The sequence below is a fragment of the Trichoplusia ni genome, chromosome 9 (assembly GCF_003590095.1).
Source record: "Trichoplusia ni isolate ovarian cell line Hi5 chromosome 9, tn1, whole genome shotgun sequence".
NCBI classification, from domain to species: domain Eukaryota; kingdom Metazoa; phylum Arthropoda; class Insecta; order Lepidoptera; family Noctuidae; genus Trichoplusia; species Trichoplusia ni.
In genome coordinates, this window is record NC_039486.1 from 4,796,934 (window position 1) to 4,815,271 (window position 18,338).

General features: G+C 32.7%; 1 protein-coding gene across 2 annotated transcripts in view; it reads right to left on the reverse strand.

Moving 5' to 3' along the window:
• The window catches only part of LOC113497303 (pancreatic lipase-related protein 2-like), a 29,150-nt gene extending 12,105 nt beyond the window's left edge, over positions 1-17,045 (reverse strand). For both annotated transcript variants that reach the window (XM_026876801.1, XM_026876800.1), the window contains exon 1: positions 16,946-17,045. In XM_026876801.1, coding sequence (XP_026732602.1) covers positions 16,946-17,042 — 97 coding nt within the window. In that variant the 5' untranslated portion in view covers positions 17,043-17,045. The remainder of the gene's footprint in view (positions 1-16,945) is intronic.
• Positions 17,046-18,338: the final 1,293 nt, after the last annotated feature.

Consider the following 18,338-nt stretch of genomic DNA (forward strand, 5'->3'; position numbering starts at 1 on the left):
ACGTATAAAGTTCGGTTGAATTTGACTTCTATCTCATTCATACTATACCTTTCTCTGTCTTACACATTAGTCACAGGTGCGTTTCATATATTAAGTTATTGAAAGGCTTCTCGCTTTTATGTGTTTTATATTAAACCTGGTTAACAGTTCAGGCCCTTTATTCAAGTGTGTTTTCCACCTCTTGGGAAAGAAAATGTTTTGTATGTAATTTCTGCATGTTGATTTTAGAACTGGGAAAAATCTTGAAATTACTCTTATGATGGCCAACTAGTTTAGTCTTTAGAAGTATAAAATTTAAGATACAGTAAGATATCTATATATATTTTTTAGTCAAAAGGTCTGCTCAATTATAGTCTGTATAGTACATATCGTATACAAAAATCATCGTTTTATTGTTGTTTCTTTGTAAAATACACTGGCATAAAAAATGTAATTTGATAAAAGTTGGAACATTTTTAGCGCTTGTTTGTTAGCCAGCAATATACACCGATTATAATATTTTTTTATACTATAGGTACTCATTACAGCTATAATTACTATGTATCAGGTAGTTTTAGTATCAATAATAAGTTATGATCGTGACTGTAATGTAAATAAACTAAAACGAATATTTGCCATAAATAAACGTGTTGTAAGTAATGTCGTACAAAGCAATGGTTGAGTTGCAAACTATTGTTATAATGTATTTGTTCACAACTTTTATTCAATATTTTTTTCTTGCTCTCCTTCTAATGACGATAAGGAAAGGAGCTTTCTATTTGTTTTTTAGTTAGGTATTGTTATTTTGATGTATGTGAATATTTAGTGTTTTTTATACCACATCTACAACTTACATCACAAGCTAGTGTTATGTATTTATGACTAGTTGTTCACACAAAACAATAAAAAATCAAGTTCTAAGGCATTGACACATTTTCGACCCTACACTTCAACTTTTCCAGATTACTCGACTCTCTAATTCAAATCGTTGAAGCTGTATACATTTTGTGACACACGCAGCAGTGGCATGACACGCCACTGACCTGATCCACAAGAGGCCGTGTTGACCCGGATCCGGTTAAAAATACATAAAACAACACTTCGCACCATTGATATCTGAAACTATTCACACTAGCTTTTTCATAGAGGTTGATCGCGTTTTAAAAACGGACTATATAGATAAATGGGGATGACTAGATGAGAAATCTTACTATCCTACTAATATTATTAACGCAAAATTTTGTATGTATGCATGTTTGTTCCTCTTTTACGCAAAAACCAATAAAGTGATTAAGATGAAACTTGGTACACGGATAGTTTATAACCAGGATTAACTCATAGGATAGATTTTAAATCGATTTTATGTTTCGAGGGTTTATTTTCGATTCGGTAGAAAAAAATGTTTTTGTCGTATTTTTGTGTTTTGATACGATACAAAAAGATGAGATGGAATGGTTTATTCATATTCATAATTACTGATTAAAAAACTAGGCATTTATTATTAACTAGTTGTAACCGCTTGTATGAAAATATAACAAGTCTGTAGAAATGTTTTGTTCTCTTAAATATCTACTTTTAATTTCTCCTTATAAATTGTTCCGAATTGATATTTTGATTCCCCTTTATGTTTATCAAACGTTTCGAATCAAAATTCGATCAAAGTTTATTTTAACGATTCTGTATAAATCAATTATTGTTTGAAATTTCATGAGAATTAACAGCTGTGAGGTTAATTAAACAAATTAAATATTAATTTCCTATTAAGTAAATTTATACTTTGATAATAGTTCAATATTAATTTTGACTGGTTGATTTGGATTTTACAGGTAATAAGACATTTCTGCCCATTACAAGAAGAATTGTCTATATCAATCTCGTTCCTTTGCCAGTGATTGACAGAGGTTGAAAAAAGACTGAAAAATTATACTCGTTGAAGGTCGGGTCAATCACATCTAAACATATTGAAAATTAAGCTGGTTTTTCCATCTTACTTGTGTTAACACGTCTATACATTACAAAATACTATTTAACGTTATATAGTCTTAATAAGTTTCAATCAATCACTATAAACTCATTATAGAGTCAACGTCATAATGCCAACCAATCAATTACAAAGAAAAAAATCAATACAAGAAAAACTGTCTTTCTTTCGACTAAATATTTATAAATGTTCAAATGGTATATTCCTTGCAAAACAAGTTTGCAGGGAAAACCCAGTATTTCCATACATATTACATCGGTTTTATAGTTTCGAGTACTATTAATTAAATAGAGTGCATTAGCGTGTGCTAACAAGGTGTTCAGTGATACTAATCGATGCGGTGTTAAATTGTACGTGTCTACGGAATCAACCTCGAGTTTTATGTATCTCTACAGTCAGCTACAAAAGTCGGTTATTATGATCTGCAGGATTACTCGAGACAGAATCGAGTTCTGATCGATTTGAACTCGAGTTGCAAGTTGCAGAAGTGTGTTCGTTGGACAGCCAACGACGCTAGTTACTGATACTCGATCGCTACTCAGTTGGGTTGAATCATACAAGTTCAAGAAGTTTGTCTCTTTATATCAACTTATATTAAGCGACTTTTGTTGCCGACTGTACCGACAAGTAATGATGTTTACCTTTAGTTTTGTCATGCCTGTCCTATTGATTCGGAAATTATTAGGAAGTTTCCGCTAACTCTCTGTACTTAGTGTTTCGTTGAAGACATGGTACATGAAATGTAAGAACATTCGTGTGACGAAATATTTTCGTCTAGTCTCCCTTTCATGAAATAATTTTTCGTAACTATGGAAGGTTTTAATTAAAGTTGTGAGTTTGGATTCTGAATTTGCTAACTAGGTAAGTAAAAAATCCTTTGCTAAAAAACCAAGAAAAAAAAAGATACCAGCTCTATAAATATCTACAGTTAAATATCTCAATGCCATTAACCGGAAAATGAGAAACAAGTCATATTACAACATCAGTTAAATATCACAACAAAAAAGACGTGATCCAGTAAAAAAAAAATGCCGGATGTTATATCTATGCCCAGAGCACATAGACAATAACCGCGGTATCACAAAATCTTTTTGTCACGCATTGTTTAAGTTAAAACGCGATACGGCACACTCGTTACTGTCACGAGATAATTACAAAAGATAATACGTTTGTGACAAAGAACCGCAATCGAAGCGTATCAACAGTAGAGTAGGGTTGTACGGATGTGATCGCGATACATTGCCTGCAGTCATAGATCTGTTTTGATACCAGAGACGGCCGACTTCGCAATGTAACACATCTCACATGATTTTTACACATCGTTTAGGTAAATGAAAAATTTACTTTTTGATTGCAACACTTTTTTTTTTAACAAAAGACTTATTATTTTAAAACTCAAAAAATGTGTTTAGTGTATATCATCGTAGTGCAAAACTTTAGGGTACTTAGTTATATTGTCATACTAGCTGTTGCCCGCGACTTCATCCGCGTGGTTGGAAGATATAAGTTATAATTTATACCTGCCTTCTATCTATCTATCTGTCTTCTATCTATCTTGTAGGATTCAGTCAGCGTTTGCAACGTAAGCGCAAAAAATGTGTTTTTTTACGACCTCACATTAGAAACCTCAAAAATTGTAGCCTATGTGTTATTCTGATGTATAATCTAAATATATATATAATAATATTGTGGTAAAGTTTCATTCAAATCCATTCAGTAGTTTTTACGTGAAAGAGTAACAAACATCCATACATCCATACTTACAAACTTTCGCCTTTATAATAGTAGTAGGATTACTGAGGCTTTGCTGAACGTCTGTCCATTTTTTTTGTACGACTTCCTTAGTGTCTCGAGACTGATTTGCACTTGACCGATTTTAGTAGTTTATATTTTCATTACAAACTGACGGTGAGTTTTTTCATTAGGTTCGTTCAACTCATATCATTGTTAACAATGTAAAAAAAGTCATTAAAAAAATAATGAGTAGTCATAACCCTTTGATAACTTCTGTTGTAATATGAAGATAACGTGAGTTTAGATGATTTTATATTTTGTTCAAGTTTTATCACTACTATCTCTGGCCGGCGTTAAAAACTAAACGGGAACGCATGTTGTTAAGATAATGTAGCAGAAAGCAATGAAATGTATAACGTATGTATGTAAATACACGCGATTTACACGCGACTTGTAACGCGCGTTAGGAAAACGCGCGGTTTTGCAGCCAGCGCCTACAAATGATACTGTCTGCATATACCTTATGTTACATTTTATAATTTTTAAATCATAACGGATTTTGTAGTTTTACGGTAACATGAACAGCGTAATGATTAAGAATTAATATCTTCACGGCTTGTTAATTCCGTGATAATTTGAAGTAGCGTTGTATTTAACATACTACATACATAATGTTAATATTCATACCTTGCTTTTGCCCATCGTTATTGCATTACTTAGGTACATTTAAGTAATTACGTCAATATGTTAGTTGTAATGAAACATATAATTCAGCGGATTAGCGCCGAAAACGGAAAAGATTTTAATTAATTTCATAATTATTAAAAAACCTACGGTACTTCAACTACTTTCAAGTGTAGACATATTTGTGAAGATCTGTTATTATGATGTGTTAAGTAGTTTTCACTTGAAAGCCTAAGAAACAATTAACAAATACTAGGGTTTGAAATGGAAATATGCCATTTGACAATAAAAAAATAGAAAAATATGGTAATTAAAACTCTAATACAACATACAGTATATAAAAATAACCACACGTGCCCAGGTATTAGGTATGTATTCATAATTACTAGTATCATAGCTTTATGTCACGCAACTCATGTCACCCTATTTAAGGTTCCATAATTTACATTTTTGCTTTATCGAATACTAATCGATTTTAAATAATATGGTGGATACCTATAATGTTCCATCTAACGATTATAAACACGTTATGTTCAATGTCAGTGGTGAAGGTCGAATTAGAAAAAAAAAACAACATCTAAAGAGTTATAAACTAGGCAGGTCTGATTTTTTAACCTTGAATAAGAAATTACATTGTTACTGGCTGAATTTGTGCATAAAACCTATTTCTTTGTGATGATGATAATGTTATTGTCGTTGTGGAAGAGAGCCGTTTAATCCGCTGGCATGCTTCCAAGACTGGCCTGTTGGTCTTGTGGTTAGTGACGCTGACTGCTATACAGGAGGTCGTGGGTTCGATTCCCATCTAGGACAAATGTTGATCTGGGTGTAATTTATCGATAATCTATGTATTTAGAAAAATATATATCAGTTGTCTAGTACTCATAATACAAACTTTGCTTAGTTTGAGACTAGATGGCGATTGGCGGTGTATGAAAGTTGTCGAATATTATAATTACAACTGAAATTACGATTTTTAGATTTATTTTAAGAGATTGCGGAGAGCTCCCTAGCTTACTTCGTGATAAAACAAAAAAAAAGTTTCAAATTATTCTCGTTGACGTAAACGACAAATCCTAAATTATTCCACCGCAGTTTGCAGTAAAGTATTTTTATCTTCATATCTTAATACTACGATGAATCATTTTCAAGGTGTATTGTGTACTCAGGTTATCAATGCCAGCAGTGTCAACTCTGCGGTGTTTAGTAACTACTCTTTGAGACATCTTAGATAGCGAGTAAAGTGGAGATGACATAGCAATGATTGAGGCCACAATTAAATTAGTGCGAGTGACGTAGGAGGTTTTAAACGATGCTGTTTTGTTTTTCCCTTGCATAATATGATATATGCTATTGGGATATTATGTGTTACATATGGAGATAGAAAATTGTATATCAATATGCATGGTGTTCCATATTTCTATACTATACACGTGTTTCTAATAAAATATTGTCTGTAGAGTAACCGCATTCTGATACACCTGTGTATAACCAACGACAAAACTGTTTACGTAACCCTTACATCTAAAACCGGCTATTAGAAGATATTTTTATAAAAAAAAACCTTTTTTTCGGACGAGAAACCCTTCTTACGCTTTAAGTTGCACTGATGGGACAGTCATACTTCTAAGGACTAAAACCCAGACATGTTCCTTTATGGCATTCCCGCTGCCCCGGCAGGTCAATTCTCGGAAAGACCTTGCCTTGGCCTTGACCATTCAATTTCCACGTTATTCCTTGATTTTTAATTACTTTATCGACTTATGTTGTCGACTGTACGAACAAGCAGAGTTGAGACCACGGTCGTGACGTATGAATAATAAACGTAGCGATGCATGCGTGGTTTTTCCTCCCACTTGTCATTCGCATATTTATGGTAATATAGCCGTGTAGTGCCATCACTACCTTTTAAAGTAAGAATTCCGCTGGTGTGGAAGTAAGATGGCAGACTATATTGAATATACGAAATGCATCTCTCTTTCGCATCTGCAATAGTAGTAAATTAACAGGCAGTGGGAGGAACGCATTTATCGTAAAAGGTTAGCTACTTATTACAAGCATTACCTATACCTTAGAAAAGAATATAATAGAATACTCTTTATTGTACACCATGGAATTACAGCAGTGATTCTTAATACATACAATGTTAGGGTACAATGGTGGTCTTATTGTATGACCTCAGGTGAGAGTCAATATTTATACCAGTTTTAGGAATCGTTCTGGTGCTAAGCAAATATAAAGATTTTTATTGAAATGTGTAATTTTATGTAAAGCTTATGTCCTTATTTTTTAATTTTAAACTTTTTTTTTAACTTGCATGAATAGTTTGTTTATTTTTTTGTAACCTGCTTAATGGTTAACGATGTGAAAAAATATAATTTAAAGTCACACATTTATATGTAGAATTACTTAGTTTTTCCAGCAAATTAAGAATATTAATCTCATAGCAATTGTCAAGTTTAATTATTAAAAATATCATAGCATAAATTTATTATTATATTAAAATTTCGTAAATTAAATTATTTTTTGCATGGAAAAGAACAAAGCTCTTTGCAATTAGTTAAAACAAAATATTCTACTTTTTGCACGAAATATCCAAATTTCTACTTCGCCGAAATACGTCGTTAATTGAATCTATTATTAACTCTGCTGTTTAGCATTTGTTATTGCGATTGCAAATATGGGTTTGGCATGCTTCAAATGTTATTAATGAAATAGGTTGCATTGCGTTTGATGTTCGACACTGGGTATTCGAAATACCTTGGATGTTGACCTAGTATTAATAGACTAGAATGGATTAAACTGGTCAGACATTTCAAATTTTACGACTTTTATATTTTATTCCACTATATAGATGCATATTCTCAATTTTTTTCATACTGTTTGCGTTTCAATTGACATCAAAAAGGGGAAGGTTCTCAATCTGCCTGTTTTTTTTATATGTTTGTGACTGCAGGTCTTCAGATTGTATACACTGACTTCCCTGATGCTTTTTTATTTAAGGTGATACAGTTGTCATTTGGAAAATAAAAATATCAAATTGTTCCGTTAAAAAAATACATATTTTAAGTCTTCATTAATTCATTGAGGATTCGGTTGTCAAAGCAAAAAAACTTTTTCAAATTCGACTAGTCGTTTCAGACATTATTGCATACAAAAAGTATTTTAATTACTGTGTTTTTTTTTAACTAGCTATTTCCAATTATGCTGATGATAAAAAGTGGTTGTGATGTAATTATTGATAGCTGATATATAATACATGGTATTTTTAAAAAGTTATTTGTGCAGTTAAGTATGCTGGGGTATATTCTTATGCCTTAATAAGATGACAAAAAGTTCTTAGCTCATTCAAGCTAATGCCTGCCCAGCTATATGGGATTGTCCGATAAGTCACCGCTCCTCCGATACACAATGAGCAAAATAAGGAACATGGTTGGGTGGCTCAGTCAGTGATGATTTCCCACCCGGAAAAAAGGTATATTCCTATGATTTTTTTACACATAATTGTTCGTACAATGACTGTTTAGTATTATTGTAGAGTCGTTGATTATATTCATTTCCCACCTGCGATCTTTTTTATAATTAAACATAATTATAGATATAGAATAAAATATTCTTGTTTTATTTTATTAATAGTTTATAAAAAAAACGGTTTGCGTAACCACGGTTGGATCTCTAATACACAGTTTCAAATCTATTTAAATATTTCATATTGATTACTGCGTGAATGTAATCTTTTATTCGTACACGTGTTTAATCTTATCTGTAATAGAAAATATGAAGACTAATTTTTCATTGTGATGGGTAAATTAATGGTTATGACGATGTAATGCACTCCTTGGTAGAGATTATACGACATTAGTAAACTTGCTAGAATCTAATTGGCCTCTTTAATAACTTCGCAGTAAAGAAAGAAGTGGTATGGATTTTGGTAGTTGATGAAAAGTGACGCACGTGTAAAATACTGTAAATTTATGATTATAACCGTTACTGAGTCATAATTAGAAATCAAAATCGTTAATATTCAAAAAACATATCACTCGAGTTAGCAACTTTTCTCTTTTGGTAACAAGCTCTACACTTGCATGGCATTGCCCTGTCCTATACGATGGACTAATAAATACCAATTACAACAATCATTTTAAATTACCAAAGAGAAGTTATTATAAGTAGTTTCTGTTAGAGAGGAATGCAGGCACCGTTCCAGTTAATTCCAATCGACGCACAACCGCAATCGATTTGATGAGTATGATTGCTCTTGTCAATTCATTTGTCCCATAAATACGTGTCCAATTGTATGGACAGCATCAGAAGACAGTTACATAAAAAAAAATCAAAGCAACTGGTAAAATTAGGTACATAGAGACGATCTTATACAAGTAAAGGGAGTTTGTGATTAAGATTAAAATTTCGGACTTTTCGCATGTGTTTTATTTTTAATTAAAACAGCTTTTTATGTACAGTCAAGAGTCATCATAATTGCCTTATTAGTTTATTTTGGTAAACGTTTTGAAACGATTACAAAATCCGTCTCTATTTACCCCGCCATGCCAGTCCTATACACCCTGTGCACAGTACATAATTAATATCAATAATGTCGTTAAATTAAGCTTCAAGAATCTATACAAAATACAGTTAAGACATAATAGACAATAATGATTAGTCGCTAAAATGGAATTGTATATCAGGTTTTGCTAATCGATTTCTGTTCCTGACTGTACATTATGAACGATGGCAGCTTTTAACGAAGGTGAATTATGATGTTTGAACAAGGGGACTAGTCTAAAAGAAATACATAAACAGTTGTAGAAGCAATGTAAACGTATAGTTTTTATGTGCAAAACGGTATAGAGGAGATTTGGTCGAAACGATGAGAAATGTGTAGAAAGTGCCTTGTCGTATTGAATGGATAGAAAATACATCCCTAATATTGTGAATGTTATAATCAGGTAATGTTGTCAACATCATAAATTAAATAACATTGAATTTTGAGCATGCTATTGGAAAACTAATATCGCTAAATGAAGATATTTAGTTAAAGTTAAAGTTCAAAGATGATAGAACTTCCAGAACTATCAGCAGATCCATTCTTAAAAAGATACCCAAATAGTATCAAACAATTAACAATATGTTCGCAAAAGCACAATACTAAATACTGTCGCAAAAAATAACAATAGTCTTCAACGAAGGTGGAATAAATGAAATGGGCAGCTGCGAAATCTAAAACGGAGTTTGACTCTCATTTCAAAAGTCTTTTGAATCTTACTTCATGGTTTTTTTTACCTACTTTGTAATTCATCGATAAACGGTATCACATGCCAGTTAAAATTGTAATTGTTAAATGTTTTTTTTTAATCTACGTTTTTCGCCTTTATCAATTCCCACTACTTTAATTTAAGGTAGGTATTAAAATTAAATGGGAACGATTGTGAACCCTATTGGATACCACAATAGATGAGAGGAAGAAAGTGACATGAATTAATTATCTAATGTTTATGTCAATTTGACTACATGAATAGCCGAAAATCGACCACCGCGTAGGCCCAGCGTTTGTCTGATCCACGAATGCTTTAAATCCAAAGACTGGGTTTCTTTGCGCTTGTAACTTTGATGTTTGTGATTTAAGCATTAAATTCCTTAGTGCGGGAGTCGTTTTACATGAAAAAAAAATGTAGTAGGATCAATTAAATATTTAAGAATGCCATTACGTCAAGATGCGTTTTAGTATCAGGGATGAAGTATCTTCAATCAGTGTGATAGGAATTCCTTGACCCGCCGGAGTCCTTCAGAAATAGCGTGACGAAGAGATACAAATTCCGGGCAATATCAATCAAATTGCATTTTCCCTGTTTCGAAGTCAGAACTAAGGTTTTATTTAATTAACGGATTCCATCAAATTCCCTACAGAGTGGCATTCATTGATTTGATTGCCATCAATTTGTTCGCAGAATATAATAAGATTATTGATAATGTATCTCTCGCGGTTATTACTACTGATAATGGCTACGATATTATTTGATTTATCTGACGTTGCTATATTATCTTTGTATTAAGCAGATATTGCAAATTAGATTTAATTGTTTATAATTTACGGTTTATTATTCACATCGATTATACGGGTGAGTAATATTTATGAGATGTTTGTTGATTCATTTCGTTTTAATGTATAGATAATGCCGGTACCGTATTTGAGTAAGTATCTTTCTAGTCAGTTTGTTGAATATACCTAGATGTTTTATTATAACCAGATGCAAACAAAGTGATATTGTAAGTTTGACCGCTCTGTGTGTTTATTTGTGGCACCGTAGCTCCTAAACGGGAGATCAGAGATGGCTCTCAAACCTGTTCTTAAATTGGTCAATGACAAAATAACCGGTACTATAAAAGCAACAAACAAGATGCAATTTTTTATGATGTTTTGAGCTCGTTTTAATATCTAAATCATCTCAAAACGTGTTTGTTTATTGTTCAAACGTTTTTGATGTAGAGGTGAACTGGTTTGTATTCGCGTACAGTGAGCCACAAAAGTTTATTAAAACATTGAATTTTGTGTCCCACTATCAAAACTTATTACACAATTGTTTTCGTTTAGAATAATGCAATTTTATTTCCAAATAACGACGACAAATTAATATATTTTTTTCTAATTTCTTAGCATCAAACAAACATTGTCACGGATTGTATATTATTTTGACATCTTTAATATTCCTAATATTTCTAGGTAGGGATATCAGCATTTTTTTTTACAACTTGCACTCAACGACATCTAGTCCCAAACTAAGCATAGCTTGTATCATGAGTACTAGACAACTGATGAACATGCCTAAATAAATAGTTCTTAACACATACATAATATAGATAAATAACAATTAGACACAGAACAAATGATCATGCTGATCACAAAAATATTTGTCCTGGGTAGGATTCGAACTCAAGACCTCCGATATAGCAGCCGAGGTCATTAATCACTAGACCAGTCCAGTCGTTATGACGTCTTCTGATCAAAGAAGCGTGACTCTGTACACGGCTAGACATTAAATGTTTATACTTACTACTGTTTTCCCTGTTCTATCATGTAAATGCACAATAGAAACAAATGAAATGCTGATAATCGATTACGTGTACATTTTCTGCATGGTTTGAATAATGTTCGTGAGATTATTGCGGTATTTGAATGCTATTGTTTACAAAATGCTAAGGCTGCCCTGACTAGCATTTCATCTGTCAATGTCACCTGACTAATAGAGTCAGTGCATGTATAAAATGATTATGCGATTAAAACTAAATATTTAGATCAATTCTAATCGCATGTTAAATTAGCGTCTGATATTGAAATAAAACGATCTTTTTACTTTAAATATACAAATCAATAATTTAGTTCAGAGGTATTGCCTGTTATTCGATGAATAGAGTTTAAAGATCCCATAGGTCACAACTTTAGAGACTTTCAATCTTAATTGAACATCTACTTAGCAGTCATATGTTAAATTACGAAAAAAACGTGAAATCCCAAACTTAATGTTATGACACATTTTTATTTATTTATCTTATTCTCAGTCATAACATTGAGACTCATTAAAGAAGTCCATCGCTAAATAAAGTTTAAAACACCGTCTCGTTTTAGAACTCGATTTAATGTAACATTGCATACATCCAAACATATAAACTTTGACGTTTATAATATAAGTAGGATAAAATAACGAAGGCGTCCTCCGATTTGTGAGTCAGACCGGGTTCCTTCGTAAACGGACAGTATCGTTGTGCAACGAAACCGGTTCATCAAAGTAATGAAATTGTACGAACTAAAGTGGGTGATTATGTGCCGTCCCGTTATAACTGTTAATAAAAGATGTTGTTTTTTGTCTGTTTGTTCAATCGCTTTTGGTTAAACCGATTTGGAGTAAAATTGATAATCGTAGTTTGTTACAGTGTCATTAAAATGAAAAAGAAATGTTTTAGTTATTCGATAACAATTTCTAATTAATATCTACCTATAAATAAAAATAATTATACTAAAATAAATCTCACAATGTAATCATCATCTTATATACAAGCATCTTACTATATTGCATAAAACGCAGGTGTATGTATTAAAACTAAAATCCTGTTTTACCGACAGACAACTTGCGCGCAAATAACACAATTACACTGGGTATAGTAATTAGGTAAGAAATACATTAGGTACTCATTATATTAGCAATCATTAACTTTGTAGTAACAACCTTGAACATAACGGTATCGACAAAATTCTTAATTTAGTATTTAAATTGTGATCAATTAAATAACGTTTACAATAAGTAGCTATGCGAAACTTACATGCGTAAGAATAGAACAGCTAATAAGTAAACAAATTTAAAAATGGAACATATCGCTATAATGTTTCCAGTATTTTTTTTATATTATTTCCGTATTTAAAGGAGGTATGGTAGTCAAATAATACCTCTTTGATGTATGATAGTGAAATTTGACATGTTGACGTATGACAGTTGATGTTATGGATGAGGGGAAGTGGACTTCACCGCGGGCGCTACTGCATGTTTTACTTCAAGAAATGATGATTGGTCCCCTTTCCTTGTAATTCATACAATAAGATTTTGAACACAAAAACATAAAGTCAATCTCGAAAAAAAACTATTGATAAAACCTTTATGATTATTTATGGGATCAAATGACAGCTATTTCACGTTAAATGAAAAAAAGAATGAGCAAAATCGGTACATCCAGATCGAAGTTCTTAGATGACATGAAACACTCACAGATTATTTTTTGAAATCGGTTTGAAAAGGCTACACACAAAACATAACTCTAAAAGTTGTAACTTTTTTACTGAAGTCAAGTAACTTCGCAAACAACAATGGAGAGTCATGATTAATGGTTTGTAGAGATTGAACCGTTCTTAGTACATTTAAATTAATGTTTTGTAAAGTTTAAAACTACACAATGTACTTAGCACTACTTAGCTACTTCGTTTGTGTTCAAAAATAATGATTCTGTTTTGTTTTTTTTTGACGTTTCTTGTTTACATCTGCTTTTCGAACTTACAACTGATCTTTGACATAGAGGACTTGTACAACTAGTTTTTTTTTTTATATTAAAGCAAGATGGCAATTATTTTTAATGCCAATGTTTATTATACCCGCCTATAAACGTCCCACTGCGTATCCTGTGTAAGGAACGTTTGAGCATTCAACACCTCGATAGCTCACTGCAGTTTGGCGATTTTAGATTCCTATTTTTGTAATATCAGGGTTCTGCACGATGTTTCACCGTGTTGGGATCGAACCTGTACTTCGTGCATATAGCAGCAACGGCAAAGTTTAATAAGGGTTTATGAGAAGGACGGAAAATTAGGCTGGTTGTTTTGTTGTATATTCAGACAAAAATATTTTCTACGAAAAAAGCACAGTTGTGAAAGATGCTGCTTTACACAGTTTATTGACTGTGCAGACTTATATTATTTCCTTGTTTTTTTTTTATTCATAATTCTTACCCAATTAGTAGGTACTAACGATAACCACAAAAATATTAAAAAATAAGGTCAGGAAATATATAAGGAAACATGGTCAATTAGTTTTAACAATGTTTTTGAGAAAAGTGCTTTAAAATACAACTTGTAGGTTTTTCCTGATGCAAAATTATTCATCCAATAATAGATGTTTCAAATTAATTATTTAAGGAAGTCTATTTATGTTAAACTTAAACGGAACAAGGATATGACCTATAGAAATAGAGTAATATGTTGACATGATATTTTGCGATTCATTTAAAATGACCTCAGAATATCAAACTCGAATGTATTTTTTCTCACGTAGGTACATATGTGGGTCTGTTTTAATAATATTACCAAAATAACGAACATATTTAGATATTTAATTTTAATTATATACTTTGATAAGATTAGGTACAGGAAAACAAGTCCGAAGTTAGTTAGAGCTATGTTACTTCGTAGGTAATCATTACACTCCAAAATAATGATTAGCAAGTTACGAAAATATACTTCATACAAAAAAAAAACATGTAAGGAGTGCTGTCAATATCAATGTTTGTTTTTCGTTCGGGTTGGATTTTAGCATCTCAATTTTGAGTCACTTCCCGATAAGCTAGCTGGCTGTTATTTTCAGGGTACCTTGAAACCCGATGACGAAGCAATTTACAACTATTAAAACGGCTGGACCGATTTTGATGAAATTTGAATCGAGTCACATTTAAAAAGGTGGGTTTTAGATATTTTAATTTATTTATAGTTGTAGAAGGAGAGCATACTAGACGGCATCTAGTTCCATATCTCTTCCATAATTGAAGAATACTTTGAACGGTGGTAGTAGGCTGACGTGTGATTGACTGTACCTAGTCGAAACTTTTTGACACGTACTGGAGCTGCCTCAATTATTTTAAGACACGATAGATTGGTCGTATATATTATGAACGAAGAAACTTTCGGAAGGTGTACAGAAATAGATTTTATCGAGAAATGCTTTTAGACTGACAGTACAGTAGGTACTCAAAGTGTTATATTTAGACATATATTGTTAACTTAGCTATCACTTTCGTCGAAGTTATTTATTTACGTAAAAAACTAGCTTAAATTCTTTCCTGGAGTTTAGAATATCATCAAAATTAGTTTAGTAGTTTAGCAGCAACACATTGATAATACTATTTAAGATAATGTTCTTTGTACATTTTAGTGTTTAAAGCATAATCCTACGTAGAATATTCAATTAATATCCATGTGATAAATATTCTATTCACGTAATATTCTTCATTGGCCTAGCCTTTTCCCAACTATGTTGGGGTCGGCTACCAGTCCAACCGGTTTCAGCTAAGTAACAGTGTTTTACAAGGAGCGACTGCCTATCTGACCTCCTCAACCCAGTTACCTGGGCAACACGATACCCCTTGGTTAGACTGGCTGTCAGACTTTTTCAAGCTTCTCACTACCTGTAACGACTGTCAAAGATGTAGGAATAACAGCCGGGACCCACAATTTAACGTGCCTTCCGAAACACGGAGGAACTCGTTATGACAAAGATGGTCACCCATCTACGGACCAACCGCGTCAAGCATAGCTTAACCTGTGATCGAATCACTTATGCGGTTATAGCTTAGCCACGAGCTCCACGTAATATTCTTACGTGGAGCGAGAATATTCACGTAATATTCTTACAGTATTAAATAAAATATCAAAGTAATTCTTTCTGTATACTTGTGGCAGTTTAAAATAATTACCTAGCTACTTATTGAAGCGTGTATTACTACACTGACACGTCAAGGATAACAAGCCTTTAACGCTGTCTTAGAACTAGTATAAGTTTAAGGAAAACATATTATTTTCCGTTTTTGTATTGTTCGTTTAAGAAAACTAAAAAAAAATTTTGTTTAAATTTTGTAGGTAGAGTTCGATTTTTGTTTGTGGACAGCGAATAATGTTGTTTTTGAGAGGACCTAAGAAACACTTCTAATAAAAGTTACATTAGCAGGTGGAAATTAAGACCCAGGTGAAAATAGGCCATAAGAAATAGCTTTACAACTTAAAATATGTTTCCAGAAAAATATTAAATTCCTGATCAAGAGTTTCACATAGTATCTGGCCCTACTGCTTTCAAATTTAACGAAATTCAATCAAATACATTAAAAAATAGCAATAAATTTACAGAGCTATAGTTTGTCTAAAGGTTGCCGGGAGACCTTCGTGTCATAAATTATAGAGCTTATAAAATATAGCAATGTCGTATGTAATTAAAAATAATGTAGAGACTGAAATTGCAATTACGATTCTTATTTCTTGTGTCTTCAAGGTTAAAGATAACAACTCCACAATCATTATTGGTAAGCAAAAACCAGGTTGATTAAATTGTTATTGTAGATGGGTTTGCACCAATTTAGAGAAAAAACAAAAAAAAACAACAAAAAAAATATTACTCTAACGATTTATGCAACTTCAAGCTCTTATAAAAATAAAGGGCAGATAAACTGTAATTTAATAAAATAAAAAAGAAATACAATTGAAAATGAGAGATCAAAGTTTACGGTTTAATGAGAGTCATGTCATTGTGTTGATCGTAACATGCAAAGAGTTTTGTGCTGTTGCCAAATCTAGAGAGGCGTTATCTCTCGTCAAAAACCGGAAAATAAGCACTGTTATCGGTTTTGCAACACCTATCAACACGGTCCCCTTAACACGTGCTCCGGAAACGCACGAGCGCGTGCGAAGTTGAACGAACGCGTACGCAAATAGTTTTGAACTTCTGAGGTATGCTGTACTTCGCACCGGTTAGCACCCTTTTACACAACGCTACTTTTTGCAGCAAACATAATGCTGCCGCCGCAATTCTTAGAAACAACAATCTTCATGACAACAATAGCACGTAAACGTATCGCACTTAATATAACAAACCATCAAACGCCTTCACTTCAACGTGCTCCCGTTATTTTTTTTCGCGAAGACTTAAAAAGAAAACTTAGGCTTGCGAAAAAAATTTACAATTACGATGACACGTATTTTCTTTCTCACATTGTTATAGACAATTTGGTAGTTCATTGAGGAAGTCGTGATTGTTAGTTCCGTACCTGTTCCCCACCAATATCGCTTCCAGCCGTCTGTCACAGCGCGGAACATGGCGCTACGTGCGACGCCGACTACGCGTGGCGGCCAACTGGCTGACATACCAATGGAACTCCGCCGAGTGTGTGAAAACGTTCGAAATACAAATTGTGAATCGATTCTTTATCAACATCACTTACAAATCAATCAAACTACGTTGATTTAGCTACAACTGGGGGAGTTCTTTTTAGGGTCGGTTTGATGGAGAGGCCGTTTTATGCGAGTAACCGACAAAGGGCTCTCCGTCGCTCTCTGATTCAATTAATCTCTAATTAGAGACGAGAGTGCTCTTAATGTTGAGTAGAGACGGATTTGACATCGTAGCCTGTCACTAAAGTAAATGGAAATCTGACAGCACGATGGGTTTCAGCGGCCCTATAACTGAATTGAGGTCAACTGTGTCAACGTATGTACGTACACGCAGGTATAGCAGTGCATGTTTTCGCGGATACATGTCATAGCACTTTGGTTATCTGACATCTGCTTAAGAGGGTTGAAACAGATGAAAATATTCAAAAATACTTTGAATACATTACGGTGTAGGTACGATCTTATTATTTTCGCTCGAAGTTTTTTATTATTAAGTTTAAACATCACTTCATATTTTTTTTACCTTAATAAAATGTTTGATTTTTCACATCGATTGTTTTTGAACGTTATTACGAGTAGCTATAACAACGCCTTGCAACAAAATAAGTGAATTGCAGCAAAAATCGATGCTTAATATGTAAAATTATTCAACCGTAAATTACTTCTTATCTGTCTAACTGTCCCCCCTCAGTCTGCAGTCGTACTTGAAGGAGTTTAAGGCAATTAGTTGCCATCATTCATCATCAAGACACTTGCCACTTCTTCAACTTCACTCAGAATTGTGCAACTTTTTCAGGAGTTGACTCCTAATAAATGTCGCTCATTCATTGGTTTTGTGCAATTAGTATTTTTTATAAAAATGAAACAATGTATTTCTTAATTTTAATTGTAGAGTTCCCATGTCAATATCTAAAAAGTTCTTATGAAAAAATGTAGAGTCAGTATTTTGCTAGGAACAAGATTTATTTATAATTTTATGAGGACATATTTAAAAACTGACAGATATTTTATCTGTTTAATATAACACAATAAACTTCGAGCCGTTGGTAGAAGTTAAAACTTTAAAACATTCCTTGACATATCAGAGTCGGTTTCAAGAAGAGGTTCCTCATTCCCTGGAGAGAAAAAGTAGTTGATATAGTTTTTCAAAGAGGATTTTTTTTAAAGAAAATAAGCACTAGTTAGAGAGTTAAATTCTCACTTCGTAAAAAAAAGCACCTATAAAACTATTCAGGTAAACTAAATACTTTCATATCATGTTTTTTTTAT